Here is a 19,660-nt window from a genome sequence, read left to right on the forward strand (position 1 = left end):
GTCAATGAATGCTTTGGAGTTTCTTTTAATATCTTACCAATATTTGAGCCAATAAACTGTTCCGGTTAATGATACTTGGGAAATAAGAAACAACAGGAATACAAAGAATATGAAACAGATATTTCCTCCTGCGAGGAAATACTTCGCGTATACACTGCACTTACAGCCTTCATGCATCTTGAAATCTTCCACAAGGTTCTTCAAGTCTTGCTCGTCAACTAATTCACCACCAAACATTGTAACATACTAAAGAAAGAAATCAATTCTAAAATACTTCTAACATGTATATAAATGAAATATATGCAGTACATATAGATGAATTACAATGATAAAGGACACCGAATTATTTTTTTATCATCCTGAAAGGTAGAAGTATGTCCGGAAAGTAAGTTTCCCTCAATCTAAACAAATATTAATAGACAGTTTAACAACAATATGACAAGGAATACATAACATAAAGTGTGTCTATTTTTCTACAAATTCTCCGCCAGTATCCGAACATTTATTCAGTCATTGTACTAGTTTAATAGGAATTGCTGCCTGCTATTGTTGCACTTTTTGATGGGGTGAATGCGAAGGTTGTCATTGCAGCAAATGATGCTTTAACTCTGGCGTGGGATCATAAACAACGTTTCATTGCTCCCTATGATACGTTCATAAAATGCAATCCGTCTTGTCTTAGCACGAATCCATCCGTTTCTTTCTACTCTTCATTCAACGGGAATACTAATTGCGAGTACAATTTTCTGTACCTCATGCTTTTTCATAACATCTTCGCGGGGTGTCTCCCTCAACACGCCGGGTAGGCTGCATTGTAACTCTCTTATCGTCACACATCAATATTATTTTTTGGGGATGGAGGAATCTTGAATTGACACTGTCAATTCACACATATCTTACTTCCAAAATATCAACTCTCGTATTAATACAGAGATGTTGGTGAGAAATCACAACTGATGGTTAATGTCAGTGCTTAAACATTATTAAAGAAAGTTTGTAATTACAATTTGAGAAACTTACCTTAGGGACACACCTCATATATTTCTCAAATGTACTATTATGTTTTAGGTCTCTTGGACATTTAAGGGTGATAGTGGAATGGGCACTACGATACTGGGATAGGTTGAACACAATCAAAATACATACTATTTATCTTCTTATGACTTAAAAGTTGATATTCATATTTGTAATATCCAAGGATCGTTCAAGGTTGACCGGGACTTTCATTTCCTCAGAGGATACAGATAGCACAAGAAGCACCAAACTACGTCAGCTTTTCAAATTATTCTCCGTGCGCATCGAGGCACCGTTGCCATCGTTGTGGCAGCTCCCTGATTCCTTTGGCGTAGAAAGAACTTGGTTGTTGTCGTAGCCATTGGAGGACTTCGTTCCGCAGTGCTTCATCTGTCGTGAATTTCTTTCCTCCCAGATAGTCTTTAAGGGTTGCAAACAAATGATAAACACTGGGTGGGGGCTAAATCTGGACTATAGGGACAGAACTTTCCTGCACATTTCGGTCAGAGTTGTTGTCACATTGGCTGCGTGAGGGCGGGCATTGCCATGGAGAAGAATGACATTTCCAGGCAACATCCCAGGTCTTTTCTTGAGAATGGACTTTCGTACAGCACCACTAAACAATGTGGAATAATACTGAGCATTAATTGTACTTCCTTTGTCCAGAAAATCCTCATGGATAACACCCTTCATGTCCCAGAAGACACTTGCCATGATCTTTCCAGCGGACGGCTGCGTTTTGCTTTTCTTGGGTGGCGGGGAACCTTTATGCCGCCACTTCATGTTGCTACTTGTGGTCTCTGGGGTTGAATTGTGCAACCATGTTTCATCACACGTAGTGATGGATTGCAACAGTTCATCACCTTCGGCTCGAAACCGATTTAGAAAAAGTATTCCACACACGTTAAGATCTCAATATTCATGACTTGTGCTCTTTAACACCTTGACTCCTATTGGTGGAAATATACATCGATCCCCGCAAAGCTTAAGTGCCTAACGATGTATCTGTATTTATATCGCTAACTTTAACATTCTTAATAAAACTTTATGTTGCCAATATCATTGTTTTATGGTTTTAGCCACTTACTTTCAATCTCTCTCTGTCCTTTAAATCAAAGACATTCCAAATAAATAAAGGATATGTAGCTCAAATAATTTTTTGAAAGTGGGAGACCCGGGTTCGATTCCCGGCGGGAGCTCATGTGGTTCTAATTCCACGTTAATCAGTAGGTTCCGCCTCATATAGCCTCGCTGCTAAAAAGGGACGATAAACTCACAATCAACTCAACTCAATTTTTAGAAATTTTTTATGCGTAGGTTGTTTCCATATTGTAATTTGTTGTCGGTTTTTCTTTCCAGAATTTTCTCTCCTTTTGTTTAATTGTTACCTCTTAATAGAGTAAATAGACATTTCAGACTTCTATTACTTCTATATTTATTTTTGAACTTATTAAAATAAAATGAATATATTTTAGTTTAACGTCCCACGATTCTAACTTTTACACTAAAGGAGACGGATGATGATTAAAGTTAATCAATGTAAAATTTAATTTTTGTCTATCATCGGGAGTCAAACACAAGACTAGTGCAACAAAGGCCCAAACGCTAACCACTAACCCAGCAGGAAGTAATTTTTAGCCTTATGAAAAAATTAATAAAATGTAGGAAAAGAAATGGGAATTTTTTTTGATTTTCATATTTGGATATGTACTTAATATTTTTTTTAAAGGAAAGATTTTCAACAAAAATCTGTATTTTTTGAAAATTGATTATTTAAGGCAAGGAGAAATAACTGATAAAATTTTGTTATGAAACGTTAGTAAATAAAAAAAAGTTAGTATTTTTTTTTAAAAAAAAAGTTAGTATTTTTTTTTTTAAAAAAAAACTAAATATAATGAAAACCAGATGACATTTAACGTAAATGAGGTCACGATTCAAATTGTCAAGATTCAGCATACTCAGATTCAAAGAATATAATCATAAGGAAACTTTCCCTGATTTTGAGCGAAATCCTTTAAAATTCTCCATGACAGTCTCTAGAGCTGAAGACCAGTGACCTTAATGCCTTAATGCCTATTTCACAGAACTCCTTAGATGTTCATTCCACAGAACTTCCCAGGTCCGCATTTCATAGCACTTGCTAGATGTCAATTCTGGAGAATTCCCCATTTGCCCATTCTATAGTATTCTCAGATGCAATTTCCACAGCACTTTCCAGGTGCCCATTCCACAGATCTTCAGATGCCAATTCCACAAAACTCCCAGATGCCCATTCTACAGAACTTCTCACATGCCAATTCCAGAGAACTTCCCCTTCGTGCATTACGTAGAACTCACCAGTTACCTATCCAAAAAATCCCCATTCCACAGAATTTACCATATCCCCATTCCATAAAAATCCACAAGTACCCATTCCACACAACTCCCCAGGTGCCCATTTCACACAACTCCTCAGATAACATTCTAGAGAAGTCTTCGTTTCCCTATTCCGCAAAGCTCTCTAGGTGCCCATTCCACAGAATTTCCAAGGAGCCCTTTCCGCAGAATTCCTCAAATACCCATTTCACAGAATTCTCCAGATGCCTATTCCATAAAATGCCTCAGGTAATCATTCCATAGATTTCTCAAGATACTTATTCCAAAGAACTTCAACTCAAAATCATGGAAAGATATCCAACTATCCCAGTAACCCAACCGCCATAATGCTATTTGGTACAGACTCTTTTAATAGTTAGTTTTAAGTGAAGAAAAACTACCTCTGTAGAACCATGTCTGGAAATTAACACACGTAATGAGCTACGTTTCACTTCCCCTGTAAGAAAAGTTGATGAGAAAACAGGCGTTGGTGGGACAGTCAAAGCCATTGTACTGGACGCTGCAGACACAATGCCACTTGGAATATTATCTTTCTTTTCTCTTGACATCTCATCGATGAATCCACTTGCTTCGACTTCTTCAAAGGTTCCTTGAAATTTTATTCTTCCCTAGAAACAGTAAAATAGATATTTACCACAAAGAGATGTTTCAACATCAAATCTATAAAAAATAATTTCCTTTATTTCATGTTGATTTGAAAATAATAATGATTGTACAGTACAGTCTACTGTAATATAGTACAATATATGACTAGTAAGTGGGACACCTGAGTGAAGTTTTATCTGATTTGCTGTGGACCGTTAATGGTATGACGTCATTTAGGACAGACTCCTCTAAAATTTGACGGGGTAGATTGGCCCACCAACCGAGTTTTGGAAGAGGTGAAATTTGACCAGCCCCTTAAATTTTAGAAGTTGTCAAACTAAAATTTTGGTATGGTAGTATATTATCAGAATATCTACCTCTGTAAATTTCGTAGGTTCATCTTCGTTCTGTTTTATGGGTAAAAAAATGCCAAAAAAATAAATTTCGGTGTCTTTTGACCTCGTTTATCTTCTTTCATGGGGACGGTAACTTATAATATAATATTTACGTAAATAGTATTATAATTCTTTATGCTTTTAATATAATTCTATATAAGTTATGATTTTGTCATTTTAAAATATAGAACGAGAAACAAATATAATATCGTCGCTCCGCCTCGAAGAACCGCTATGTGTAAAAACCATAACTTTTCAGGAGAAGCAAAAAACATTCCGAACTGATAAAATTTTGCTAAATACACGAAAACACTTGAAAAATATAATAAAATTGGTTTTGCGTATATTATGCACTGAGCATTGTTGTAGCTTGCTTCAACAACATTATATTACTATTTTTTGTTTACATAGCACCTTTTGCGCCTTTATAAGCACAGAGGATTTGTATATATTAATCAATGCATACGTGATGAGAACCAGAATCCTTTAATTCCAATCTATTATTTTTCATTGTTGTGGCGAAACAATTGAATATTAACTTATGACATTATAAGGGACGCTGCCTGACATCTTTCTGGTTTATTTGCACGACATAACTCATTTTCGTCAAAAATGTCACATAGCGGTTCTTCAAGGCGCAGCGACGATATTCTGTTTGCTAAGAAAACCTTTTAAACAGTGATGATCTCAGGGGATGACCTGAGGGAGAATTTAAGACCCTCTCGAGCTAAAAAATAAATCCAACTTCGGGACCATATCTTCGATCGTGTTCAGTGTGGACCGCCAATGTTTAAGCAGTACCCTCTCCACTCGTACATTGACAATCCCCGGAGAGAATCTCCTGAAATCATTACTGCTTATAAATTGTTATTCGTTACAAATCAGAGGATGATAATGGAATATTGAACATACTTAATATTTTGTTTTAAGCTATGGATTTTAGATTTTCCAATTTACATAATGTTTAGTTCTAATCGAATGTGAGAAAAAAAGGAGTTGCCAAAGAATTATTCAACGTATTGTTCTCAGTCTTCGGATGAAAATAGGAATAGTTTTAAAAAATGACTTCCTACTGGGTTTGAACACATAAACATCTGATTGATAGACTATTGGCATAAACTGCTCGACCATTTCGTATGCCTTCGCAGATCTTGTTTAGACTTTTGTGTAAAGTGGTTTTCTGCTCCACACTCTTTTTGTTTATTCCGATACGACTATACTTCGCGGTGTATATTTGGAAGTTACAGCTCTTGAAATGTATAAAAGTATTTTTCGAATAAATCACATTCGATTTTACATCCTAATAACTTATATAAAACGGGCTGCATCCTTGAAATGATTGGGATTGGAGTGATCGTAAATATTTTCATAGTTAGTAGTCTGAATATGCAAACCCGTTTAACGTGAGGATTATCTTTCTTGAAATATTGTACGAAAGTATTTGCTGAAGTTTCAGACCTCACACGGAAATTTCGCGCCCCTGGTTACAAGCCTTCTATTTTGTATCACAATTTGTCCTCCTTGGAAATCGGAGAGGTCTCCCATTTCGTAACACAATTTGTCCTTCTTGGAAATCTGAGACAGCTTCCACTTTGTTACATAATTTGTTTTCCTTGGAAATCAGAGTGGGCTCCCATTTACAACACAATTTGTCCTTGAAAATCGGAAAGGTCTCAAACTTTCCAACTCCTGGCTGTTGTTTACATGGATCTGTACTACATCGTAAACGAAATTTCTGCGTTCGCATGTGTCCGTAAAATAGTATGTCTAGAACTAAGTTGAACTTGGATAACGGAAATTTGAATAAATAACGTAATTTACAGATAATAAATTTTGGAATTATTCACATGAAAAGCATTAGAAACATAAGTAAAAGAGTCTACGATAAGATGTTGTCAATTTCCTTGAGAAAATTCGGAAAATCTTGCAGTATTATAATTAAAGACACTTCAACAATAATTGTCGTTTTTGAAACGTATTGACTCAAAATTAAATTCATTATTTCTTCCGATATAATCTTTTTTCTTAAAGCTAATATACACATTCGAAATATATATGTTATACTTACATTCTTTAAGCAAACAATATGATCCATTTCTTTCATGAAGTGTATTTGATGAGTAACAACAATGCGGGTTTTTTCGCTAAGAAACGTTTTAATACATTGCTCAACAATGTGACTGGCTACTATGGTGTCAACTGCAGCCAATGGTTCATCCAACACATAAATATCAGCGTCATTATACACTGCTCTACAATTAAAATAATTATAACCAAATTAATAAATAATTATTTTGAAAATTAAATCATATGAAATGTGTTTCTCAAATGATTTCTCCTTAATTTTTACAGTTTGAGAAACTCAAGCACATTTTAAGAAAGCTGTAAGTGCTTAGAGGATACTGGTTTATTAACTTACTTTACTGTCAATTTGTAGCAGACTGAACTAAACTTACTACCAACTTGCAACAGACGATATTGAATTTGTTTCTTACAAATTCTACTAGAAACAAAATTGTAAACAGTGACAAACATTATACTCAGAAAGGTTGGTTTCTACGCGTTTTATATTCAATCGTGGGTTTCCGATTGTAATCATATAAATATTTTTCACAATTACAATCTAATTCACACTATACGTGTTATACATAATAAAAGAGAAGACAGTTTAAATGCAAGGAAATAGAAAATGAAAGGTTTTTACAAGCTTCAGCAAGAGAAAAATATATAAAAAATAATATACTAGGCAAACTGTTTCGATTGTTAAACCCATTTCGAAAATGAAATCAGTTTTTGTCTATCGGGCTCAGTTTTCTTGGAACATTCTACCCCGTCCTTATTCATAACCTTGAAAATCGGTAAAAAACGTTGCATATGGTTTATTCTGCCATGGATGGATTTAAGTAACTTGTAGATCTATTCATTGAAATAAAGTTGAGAGAAAGTGAGATAAACTCACGAAAAGTGCAAGGAATTCCGATGAATGTCTCTGAGATCAAGGAACATATTCCAGGGAATGAGTGACGTTTGGCAACATTGCCGATGCGTTGTGATTCTTGCCACCTATGTCGCAGATTGTGAATTCTGATAGCATGGGAAGTGGTTGTATGTTGTTTTAGGTTAGTGAAATTTGAGTGTTGTGGTCATTCAGAAGAAGAATATGCCTTGTACTTGTGTCAATAGTGCAAATGCTTGTTACATCTGTGATGAGGTGACTCTCAAACCGCAAAAATGACAATTGACCCCACTGCTAAAGTAGCGCTACGAACTTTATTTCGGCTGTAAGGTTTGGGACTAAAAACAGAAATTACCCCCCAACATATGCTGCTTGCCATGTGTTACACTTCTCACAGGCTAGGCAAAAGGTTCACGACATATGCCATTCGCTGTTTCCATGATTTGGCGGAAACCAACGGATCACAAAACAGACTGTTATTTTTGTTTATCAAAAATAACTGGAATCACGTCGAAAACAAAGAAGAGTGTGCAATACCCGAATTTACCATCTGTTATGAGGCCTGTATACCACAGTGAAGAATTACGGCTACCAGTGGCTCTAGAAAATGTGATAGTGAGTGACAATGAATCTAGTAACGAGCATGAAGAAGGTTTTCAGAAGATGAGCCATCCACTCATGCCGACCCAATATTTGATTTGCCCTGTGAATAAAATACCCCACACATTTTGACAAAAGCTGATCTTAACGATCTTGCTCGCAGCAGCAATCTGAGCTTTCAGCTTCGCGATTGAAAGGATAGAATCTTCTTTCTCCCCATACAAAAGTGTTTTTCCTGATCCATACTGTTATTTTCTGAATATTTCTCGAAGGAAGGTGACGTCGTTTTCTGTAACAATATCGAATTCGTTATGGAGACTCTTAGCCATACATACAGTGTAAATGAGTGGAATCTGTTCATACATTCTATCAATTGAGTCTCAAAGCAGTTCTTCTCCACAACGGGAACAAATTTCCTTCTATTCCGATTGCTCATGCAGTTAACCTAAATGGGATTTATGAGACTTTTAAATTGTTTCTCACTCTTATCCAATATGACAAATACAAATGGAATATCTGTGACGAGCTAAAGGTAATTACTATTTAGCTTGATTTGAAGCCAGGGTACACAGAGTACTGCTGCTTCAATACGAGTGGGACAGTAGGGTCAGAAAAAATTAATATTGTGGAAAAAAGGATCTGCTCTAATGAACTGCTGCCTGGACATAACAATGTGGCGAACACACTTCTTTTTGACAATAAAATATGTATCACCTCCACTGTACATTAAATTGGGACATATCATAAACTTTGTTAAAGATACGGACCAAACATCACGTGCATTCATGTACTTGCGACACAAGTTCCCAAAGATCAGTGATGTTAAAATAAAGAAAGGAATATATGTAGGACCGCAAATTAGGTAATTAATGAATGATGAGAATTTTGTTGTCTTGTTGAATGATGTTGAGGAAAGGGCATGACTGTCCTTTGTGAATGTGTGCAAGAACTTTTTAGACAACCATAAGGCAGAGAATTATGGCGATATTGTACATGAACTAGTGAGATCATATCACCGTATGGGATATAACATTTCACTTAAACTGCATTTCCTGAACGACCATTTGGACTTCTTCCAGGATAACCTTGGTGTCATTAGTGACGAACATGGTGAATGCTTTCACTAGGATATTTCTCAAATGGGAAAGCGTTATCAAAGGAAGCAGAGTGCAGCAATGTTGTCTGACTACTGCTGGACCTTACGATGGGACTTTCCTGGGACAAAGTTTCGCAGGAAATCGGGAAGAAAACATTTTAAGTAAATTTCTTGATTTTTACTTACGTTTATGCTGCTCATTCCTTTGTTTCCTTTGTGTACTAGTGCCGATTTTTTTTTTAAAAAAAACTTTATGTAAGAAACTATTGTTGGGAGGAAATAGGTAAGCTGCCATAGGCATGCAGAAAATCAATTTCACATGAAAACTGAGATCGATGGAGGAATCTGCAACTTGATCTAGATTCAAGGCCAAATTATTTTCCAGAAAGAGTTTGTTTTGTTCTTGCCTGACAGAAACTTTTTTAAAAATATACCAATGTTATCGTTGATTGCCGAAGAAGCGGTAAACTTGTATGACTATATGTAGTATATAATCAGTTCATGCCTAGAGTTGGCTGGAAAAGTTAGCAGACACAAATCATTACAAGGGCGGCCAACCTCCAAGATCCTATTTTTGTCAAAGAACGTGTAAATCAATTAAAGATTTTTTATGTGTTAGACTTTTTTTTCAGTTACAGAGATTTCTTTACTCCTATTCGCTTAAACATGACGTATTGGAATTTTAAAAATTAGGACCTGAGGTTATACAAATTACATTACAACAAATTTATTATGTTACAGATATCTATTTTTTTTTAAATGCACTTGCATATATTCCAGAACAACCTTTACGAGGCGTAACGTATTTTGAGGTCAAAGGATTTTTCTTTATGTTTTTTTTTTTTTTAAATTTTGTTTTGAGAGGGAGACTTCTTATCTTCCTTAGCTGAAAATCTGAATCAATTTATTAAGAGATATTTCAAGGGAAAATCTACCTGAAGAAGAAATAAATAATCCAGAAGAATTTATGACTTTCACAAGAATTACCTGGCAAGATTGATTCTTGCTTTCTGTCCACCACTCAACGACGTTCCTCGTTCTCCAACTACCGTGAGGTCACGACTGGGGAATCCTGCAATATCTTTTCTCAAAGCACAGACTGCAGTTACTTCTTCATACCTTGCTTTGTCAAATGAATTATTAAATATAATATTCTGTCGAACAGATCCGGAATATATCCAATATTCTTGAGGAGCATACGATACCTTCCCATATACTCGTACTATGCCTGTTTGCAAAGACAATTCTTTCAAGATTACTTGTAACAGACTCGACTGGAAAGAAATTAAAGAATTCATCAAGTTCAACACATGGAAATAATTTAATATTTTAAAAGTAACGAATAATCAAATTAGATTTTATAACTAGGTTACAGTATATACTACCGAGATAGAGAATACGCTAAAACAGTCATTATTCGAGATATAGAAAATATTAATTATGAGCCATACCTGAGCATTCTATGCGCATACCAGGATCAATTTATAATATGTTCCGTTCGCTTAGTTTCAAGTAATTAAACTATGTCTGGTTTAAAATAAAGCAAAGAAAAACACCTCTTGAAAAAGTTGTTCATTAACATTACTGATAAACACTGCTACAGGTTTATCTAATGGTTAGGTAATATTACTAAGAACGTAATTGAAGTAAAACTTATCTGACGCAAATATGGTTTGTAACTGTTCTTCTCAGAACCACTCAATAAATTTACAAAAATCAACAAAATCAAGAATTTATTTAACTCTACGCAAGAGCTACTTAACTCTGATGGTTAGTGATGTAATGATAAATTGTAAAACTTGTTTAACGTCTATACCAAGCCTAAATTTCCATTAAATTTGTATACTCCTGTGTATTACCACGAACAACATTTTCAAACACACAATATATATATATATATATATATATATATATATATATATATATATATATATATATATATATATATATATATATATATATATATATATATATATATAGGTGTCCTAGAGTGGAGGTGGCGCTGGTGCACATATTAGTTCATAAGTGAAATCTTGACCTGACTACGGTAGGTCCCATAGTTTTGGAGCTATGGACCTTTAAACTTTATTTTTTTTTTCATGTTTTCGGCAGCCTATAACTCCGAAAGGAAGCATTTGTGCACCCAGGTTGGTCCATACTTTTCGTCTTATCTTAGCGTCAGGGATCACCTTCTAAACGTCGGTGTTGTTGCGAAACATCTGATATATATTGCCCATTGTAATTTTTTAGGACCTGGGGGGACGCCGTACATATTTTCTGGAGATGGGGACGGTGTTCCCCGCGAACCCTTCACTTTTAACCCTATATATATATATATATATATATATATATATATATATATTCAGAAGGTCGATCCGCGTATATGTGTCCAATTTTACACCCGTACCCCTGACCACAGAAGCGACCGAACCAAGTGGTTAAACGCGTGTCCTATACCTGGAGGTCCATTCTATCGTCTGCCAAGCGAAACTGTGTATCGTGTGCATCATGGCTCCAAAGGTGAACCGTTTTTGGAAGGGCTACGTAATTGGACTTTTCCACGCCAAATATTCCGTTTCTAAAATTCAAAAGCAGTGCAAAGGAAATGGTTGTGCATTGGGTTCGGCGACTATCAAGAACATAATCAAGCAGTATAAAAAAGAAAACATACCAGGTAAGCATTCACCCACTAAGGGGTCGAGGAAGCGAGCGTGTACCACAGTGACTCCACAAGTAGTTCAGAAGTTGCGGCGAATGGCCTTACAAGAAAATCCCCCTCCGCAACGTGTGATGGCAGCTCGACTCCACATACCACAGTCAACTGTTAACCGCGCACTGAGTGGAAGATTAAACCTCCGGAGGGTCTTTAAAAGTCATGGATATTACCTAAGTGCGGCCCATCGCCGTGAGAGAAAGACCAACAGCAGGCGCCTCTATGAACGCCATCTATCTGGGGAAAAGTGGAAGCTTGTAGCCACACTAGATGAAGCATGGGTGTATCTATCAAATTGTGGCAAAATTCGCTCGATAACTTACACTTCGCGAGATGCCAAAAGCTGTCCTGCGTTCATCCGTCATTGCAAAGCAACTTTCTCGAAAGGATTTATGGTTGTCGCCAAATACTCTTATCAGGGCAAGTTAACAATTCGTCAGGTCCCTAAAAACGGTAAAATCAACTCTGCATTCTTTCAGCAACATATACTGACCCCAATTTATACAGAAGATCTGCCTCGTTTGTATGGGCATGCCATAAAGCAAGTTTCCGTGCATATGGATAAGGCCTCCTCACATACATTTCGTTCTACCCAGAACTTTCTGAAGCAGATGGAGACAGACACCGGTTTTCGTGCTATTCCATTTCATGTTATACCAGTGAGATCACCAGATGCCAGTCCCATGGATTTCTGCGGGTTTAGTCTACTGAAAAGGGCACTTTCTTCTCGTCGTGTCACTACTCTCGGGGGTCTGTGCAAAGCCTGCCAGGAGAAATGGGAGAAGATTCCACTTCCTGTACTTCGTCGTAGCCTTCTACAGTGGAAGTTACGGTGCAGGGCTATTGCCAGAACACATGGCCATCACATTGAGGCCAACCGATGGTGGTTCCATGGATTTTCATAAGATTAGTGCTATTTCAAAATTTGACACATATACGCGGATCAACCTTATATATATATATATATATATATATATATATATATATATATATATATATATATATATATTATATGCACACCCTTCCACCTAACGATACAAGATTCCCGAAACATCGTGTTATTTAGAGCCTAGGGTACAGGGAGAGCATTTATACAAAATTTTAAGGTCCTATGTGTAATAGTTTCGGAGATGTGTTGATGAGTAAATCATTGAGTTAGTTAATGGATATATGTAACTTTTGATTTTGATTTTGTTTTCTTAATCTAAGTATACCTATGCTACCTACTTTTCCAGAGCCATTTGGTCCAATTATCCCCACTAAACTTCCTTTTTTAATCAATAGGTTAATTGATTTAAGGGTGCTATTTTCTGGCATTTGTGATAACCATGAGGCGTTGAGATTTGCAAGCTCCACAGCATATTCCATTTGATCATCATTGTACGGTTCTTCTTGTGCTGTAGAGCAATCTTCATCACAAAACAAGAAAAACTGAAAATTAAATTATAAAACATAACACCGTCATTGTACGGAGTAATTGATTCTATGTAGTAATTTATCATGCAATATATTTCATGTAAATAAATATTGTAAACACAGATACTTTGCCTATAGAAATTGATCTTAGAAATTATTTCAGGACCCCGAGACTTCATTGTCAGCCGAACATCGGAAAACCTTTGCTCGTTTATTGAAATTTAGCTTCTCTTTTCAACACTAAGGTCATCTGAGACGTGGACTTACAGTTTATGATGGTGTCTGAATCACCTTAATCCCCTCAAATTTCAAACCTCTCTCACCGGGAATCTAACCCAAGATTACATGCATCAAACACATGCGCACTTTCCACTGGACCAGAGAAGATTGCCCGAACGTCGGACAACTGGAGTTGATATCAAGGATTTTAAATAACAAAACGTGACTTATTTCAACAGAAAATGTACAATAGAAAATAGTATTAACCTCTCTGGCCATCAAATATTATCTCAAAAAATCACTTGAGTATGAGCATTGATAACAGTCACAATAGGAAGTGAAAGAAAATGCTTTATGCTCAACGCACGAAACTATCAGGAAGCTAGATTTTCAAGGAATAATGGTCTTCATTTTCAGCTTTCTAGGGTCTGAAAAGAGTTTACAAGGTAGGAACATGTAGGAAGGTGAAACCAGACAACTAGTAATTCGATTTCAACATAACATTTCACGTCAAAGAATATTATGGCAAATAAATCAGCAAAGTAATTCGAAGTAAACGTAACACTTCACATCAAAAAGTACTATGGCTAGTGAACCACCCTGGTAATTCAAAGTAAACATAACATTTTACGTCAAAGAGTACTATGGCTAATGAACCACCATAGTAATTCGAAGTAAACATAACATTTCACGTCAAAAAGTACTATGGCAAGTGAACCAGCATGGTAATTCAAAGTAAACATTTCACGTCAAAGAGTACTATGGCTAATGAACCACCATAGTAATTCGAAGTAAACAACATTTCACGTCAAAGAGTACTATGACAAATGAATCAGCATAGTAATTCGAAGTAAACGTAACATTTCAATTGAAAGAGTACTATGGCAAATGGACCAGTATTGTAATTCGAAGTAAACATAACACTTCACGACAGAAAGTACTATGGCAAGTGAACCAGCCTGGTAATTCGAAATAAACATAACATTTCGGGTCAAAGAATAGTATGGCTAATGAACCATCATGGTCATTCAAAGAAAACATAACATTTCATGTCAAAGAGTACTATGGCAAATGAACCAGCATAGTAATTCGAAATAAATATAGCATTACACGTCAAAGAATATTATGGCAAATGAACTAGCATAGTAATTAAAGTACACATAACATTTCACGTCAAAGAGTACTATGGCAAATAAATCAGCAAAGTAATTCGAAGTAAACGTAACACTTCACATCATAAAGTACTATGGCTAGTGAACCACCCTGGTAATTCAAAGTAAACATAACATTTCACGTCAAAGAGTACTATGGCTAATGAACCACCATAGAAATTCGAAGTAACACAATATTTCACGTCAGAAAGTACTATGGCAAGTGAACCAGCATGGTAATTCAAAGTAAACATAACATTTTACGTCAAAGAGTACTATGGCTAATGAACCACCATAGTAATTCGAAGTAAACAACATTTCACGTCAAAGAGTACTATGACAAATGAATCATCATAGTAATTCGAAGTAAACGTAACATTTCAATTGAAAGAGTACTATGACAAATGAACCAGTATTGTAATTCGAAGTAAACATAACATTTCGGGTCAAAGAGTACTATGGTTAATGAACCAGCATGGTAATTCAAAGAACATATAACATTTCACGTCAAAGAGTACTATGCTAAATGAACCAGTACAGTAATTCGATTAGGATTAGGAATTAGATTTCTGGGTTGTCGGCATTTAAGGCCATTTAGCCCGCCACGTATATGAGGATAAAGTCCCTCATCGAGCACACTATCCGATGAAAGGAAAAAAAAGGAAGGATGGGGGAAGAAAGCGGCCTGGAACCATTGTTAGGTACCATCCGACATTTGCATGGTGTGAATGAGGGAAACCCAGGAAAAACAAACTTTTTTCGAAATGTTAAGGTGGGTAGTGCGGAAAGGTACCCATTTGTGACCAAAAAGACGTCTGATTTTTTCAGATTTTTTGGAGGTCGTGTAGGTGGCGCTCAGCGACCTTCAAGTTGTGATAGTGATTTGCGTATGCAACCATGCATAACAATTTCACAAAAATGTCATTATTCAGATATTTTATGTATTTTTTCTGCCTTATGGTCGTTTATTGTTTTGTTTGTAACAAATATGTGAAATTCGTGCCTCAAGGGTAACTTTCTATGCTGTTTACTTACGCTTTTGGTTAAAAATTGTAAATTTTGTTCTAAAAATGTGTTTTTCTATTGATGTTTTCCAGTTGGTATTGACTTTGAGTTTTATTCGAAAGTTTTCCGATACAAAAGAGTAATTAAATTATATAGCTTTCTAATTACTAACAGTTCCTTAATTACTGTCCAACGGTTTGTTTATTTTCATAGCTTATTATGCTTTGAAAATAACTCAGAGCTCACCAAGGGGAGGTGGCTGGACTGCTAGGTTCACCCATTCCAAATTATGTTCGGAAAAATTATCTTACTAAGGAGTAGGCCAATATTTTCTTCTAGTTTTCTTTTTGGACTTAGTCACTTCTGTTTGCAATGTCGGAATATGAGCTCTAGATTTCAATTTCTCTTTCATGTAGCCATAACGTGCACAGACGCAGAAACCGAAAGAATCAGACTTTGTGATGATTTTCGTAAGTCGTTTCACTCCTTGGGTGTTTCAGGGAAAGTCTTGAATTTCTGCTATTTTTTTTAAAAAAAAAATAAAGTCGTCTTCTTCTTCATTTGTAATATTGTTGGTCAAAGAAGGTTCGTGGAGGAGCATGAAGCCGAATTATTCATGTCATAGTTCTGCATTAAAATTGATAGTTGGTAAAACAAAAGTGCAAAGTCTTTTGCTTTTTTCAAGCCTCTTGCTTTATTAATTTCTCTCAAACCAAGATTTCTTTATGTCTGAGTTTTGGTCAGTTATTAAAACCAGCAGGACATTTTCAGAATAGGTGAGGAATGCGTTTTGTTGCATGACTCTATCAATGTGATCTCTCAAGTGGTATGAAAGAAATCGGGACAAGTGGATCATATTCTAGAAGTGTCGTGCTCCATCCGTTATGTTTTCTTCTTGATCCCAAACCACACCGATGTGTTCATCCTCACTATGTACGTTGCAATAAGCTGCAGTCATTTAGAGAGATGGAGCATGCTTACATATAGTCATAGCACTCTGCAAGCCGAGGTTAAACACCATGACTGAACAAGCGGTCCGGGTTTATTTCTCACTAGACTACTCAGACAAACACCGCTCGAAATAGCTAAACAGATATTCAATATAAATTGTTGGTCCGTCTTAAATCTGTTATAAGAAATCAAGTAGCGGTCGTTAACGCACTTTTGTTCTACCAATTATCAGTTTTAATGCAGAACAATACTATGACATGAATGATTCGGCTTCACGTTTCCTCATGAAACTCCGTTGACCAATAATATTACAAATGAAGAAGATGACCTTATTTTTTAAAAAATAGCAGAAATTCAAGACTTTCCCTGAAACACCCAAGGAGTGAAACGACTTACGAAAATCATCACAAAGTCTGATTCTTTCGGTTTCTGCGTCTGTGCACGTTATGGCTACATGAAAGAGAAATTGAAATCTAGAGCTCATATTCCGACATTGCAAACAGAAGTGACTAAGTCCAAAAAGAAAACTAGAAGAAAATATTGGCCTACTCCTTAGTAAGATAATTTTTCCGAACATAATTTGGAATGGGTGAACCTAGCAGTCCAGCCACCTCCCCTTGGTGAGCTCTGAGTTATTTTCAAAGCATAATAAGCTATGAAAATAAACAAACCGTTGGACAGTAATTAAGGAACTGTTAGTAATTAGAAAGCTATATAATTTAATTACTCTTTTGTATCGGAAAACTTTCAAATAAAACTAATGTCTAAACCAACTGGAAAACACCAATAGAAAAACACATTTTTAGCCCAAAATTTACAATTTTTAACCAAAAGCTTAAGTAAACAGCATAGAAAACTACCCCTGAGGCACGAATTTCACATATTTGTTATAAACAAAACAATATACAACTATAAGGCAGAAAAAATACAAAATATAGCCGAATAATGATTTTTTTGTGAAATTGTTATGCATGGTTGCATACCCAAATCACTATCAAAACTTCAAGATCGATGCGCACCAGCTGAACGACCTCCAAAAAATCTGAAAAAATCAGGCGTCTTTTTTGGTCACAAATGGCCACTTTTCCGCATTACCCACTTTCACATTTCAAGAAAAAAGTTATTTTCGATACACCGTATGCACATCTATCCTCGTTTCAACATTTCTTTTCATACGAATGGAAGTTCAGCTCCTAATCTAATAAAGTACACTAAATCATTAACAAATACAGATTTTAAAGCCTTGATTTTTTTCATTATTTATTCGGATTTGAGTTTCTACGATTTGCTTTCTCATGTAACACCGACATTGTAAAGGGCAGGTTCTACTATTACCGTGAGTTCTTAATCACGGCCGGGACTTGAATTCACTACAGCTGCACAGGGCGCACAGACCATCATGCAAGATCAGTACTCACAGTACAGGGTGTTTCAAAATGATTATCAGGGTTTTAAGGCTTTTATTACATTTAACCTATAATTATAAATAATACATGAAATGAAAGAGCAACTCAGCTTTTGCTACAAGTGTTCAACGTGAGCACCATTCGTAACACAGCACACATCGAGTCGATAGGCAAAAAAGGCCCATAAACTTTCCGCCGGAATATAGCACAAAACACATTTAATTTACGATTACTAGAGTCTCGTTGTAACTGTACCATCTTGTGGGAATTTGCTGAACCCCCATATGTAAACATTATGAGTATTAACATCGCTACTTAGGTGAAATGTCAATTCATCACTGAAGATTACACCATCCAGAAAATTTTCGTCATGCAGCAACATTTCATTTGCAAAGTTGGCACGTAAACGTAGTCTGTAGGCTTTAAAGCTTGTAGCAACTGCAAACCGTAAGGACGTATCTACTTAAAATTCTTTACACTGTAACTACGGATTCAGTCTGAAAAATGTAGAACACAAAAAGCATTATGCTTACTAGTCGCCATCTTTGCTAGTAGCGCTTTCTAACGGCAGACAGAGGAAACTGCAGGCATGCGTACCAAACTATTTGGGTTGCTTTTTCATTTGATGTATTATATATAATTGTAAGTTAATTGTACTAAATACCACAAAGCCTTAAACACCTTGCATATGCAGTTCCCACCGCGCTAACTTGCCTCTACAGACCTCGATTACAGGATTACACTACCAGTCTTGCGATCTCCCTCGTGGCTATATAGTTAAAATACTCATCCTTGGCGCGGGAGACCCGGGTTCGATTCCTGGTGGAAGTTCATGTAATTCGGATCCGAAGTTAGGCCGTCGCTTCATGTCTTATATAGCCTCATTACTAAAAGGGACGTTAACTCAAATCTAACTAATAACTAGCTACCAGTTCCGGGTTACATTTATTAGGTATTTATAATTGATTTCAAAACCCGTATTTTTTGACAATCATGTATAAATTGGATGACAGTTTGCACCATAAAAAAGAAATTCAATACTTGTGACACTTAACTACAACCTTACTTTACTGGTCACCTTATTTCAATGGTGTTCTATTTAATAATAATAAATGCAGGACAGTTTATTTTGAACTACATTATTCTACATATTTTCTGTTGTATGAAGACTAGTTTTATGTGAATTCATCGATACCATGGCGTAACTACAATGGAGCGAGTGGAGCAGTTGCTCCAGGGCGCACAGCGAAAGGGCACAAGGGCGAAAAAACTGTTCCTTATGCAAAGAACGTTTGAAAACATTTCAAAAGACACGCTGTGACTATTAACAGTTAATTGGCAACAGCCGATACCGGAGACGGATCCAGGAATTTTTGAGGGGGGGGGGGACGGATCGCAGGTCTGAAAAATAAACTTGAGACATTTTTCAATATTTGGTTCGCTAACTAAAAATATTGACTTCAGTGTTTCATAATATGTATTTATCTCCGAAATTTTAAAACTTTTTTTTTCCATAGCCTTTGTACAAGCGCTTCATTTGGGACTGATTTATATATCTTACTCCTTATGGAGAGGCGCGCGAGCCCCGCGCCCCTTTTTTTGATCCCCACTGGGCGATACCCGGACAATCGTCACTGCAATGTTTGTCTAGCTAGCTGCCTAGTGAAAGTTCTGCATAATGAGTCATTGCAATCAGCGAGCCGCGCCCCCACCGGAAATAAAACGAAAGTTGAACCTGTTTGAAATCTAGTTGACACTTATAAAACTATTTATTTAT

At 36.1% G+C, this 19,660-nt stretch overlaps 1 protein-coding gene across 2 annotated transcripts in view; it reads right to left on the bottom strand.

The window, feature by feature from the left end:
- The window catches only part of LOC145693711 (ATP-binding cassette sub-family C member 4-like), a 210,482-nt gene that overhangs the window by 68,817 nt on the left and 122,005 nt on the right, over positions 1 to 19,660 (bottom strand). For both annotated transcript variants that reach the window (XM_081769995.1, XM_081769996.1), the window contains 5 exons: positions 12,963 to 13,166; positions 10,010 to 10,296; positions 6,439 to 6,622; positions 3,771 to 3,998; positions 38 to 246 (listed from right to left, as the gene is read on the bottom strand). In XM_081769995.1, coding sequence (XP_081626121.1) covers positions 38 to 246; positions 3,771 to 3,998; positions 6,439 to 6,622; positions 10,010 to 10,296; positions 12,963 to 13,166 — 1,112 coding nt within the window. The remainder of the gene's footprint in view (positions 1 to 37; positions 247 to 3,770; positions 3,999 to 6,438; positions 6,623 to 10,009; positions 10,297 to 12,962; positions 13,167 to 19,660) is intronic.

Source organism: Thermobia domestica, chromosome 8 (assembly GCF_964235325.1).
Source record: "Thermobia domestica chromosome 8, izTheDome1.hap1.1, whole genome shotgun sequence".
Classification (NCBI taxonomy): Eukaryota; Metazoa; Arthropoda; class Insecta; order Zygentoma; family Lepismatidae; genus Thermobia; species Thermobia domestica.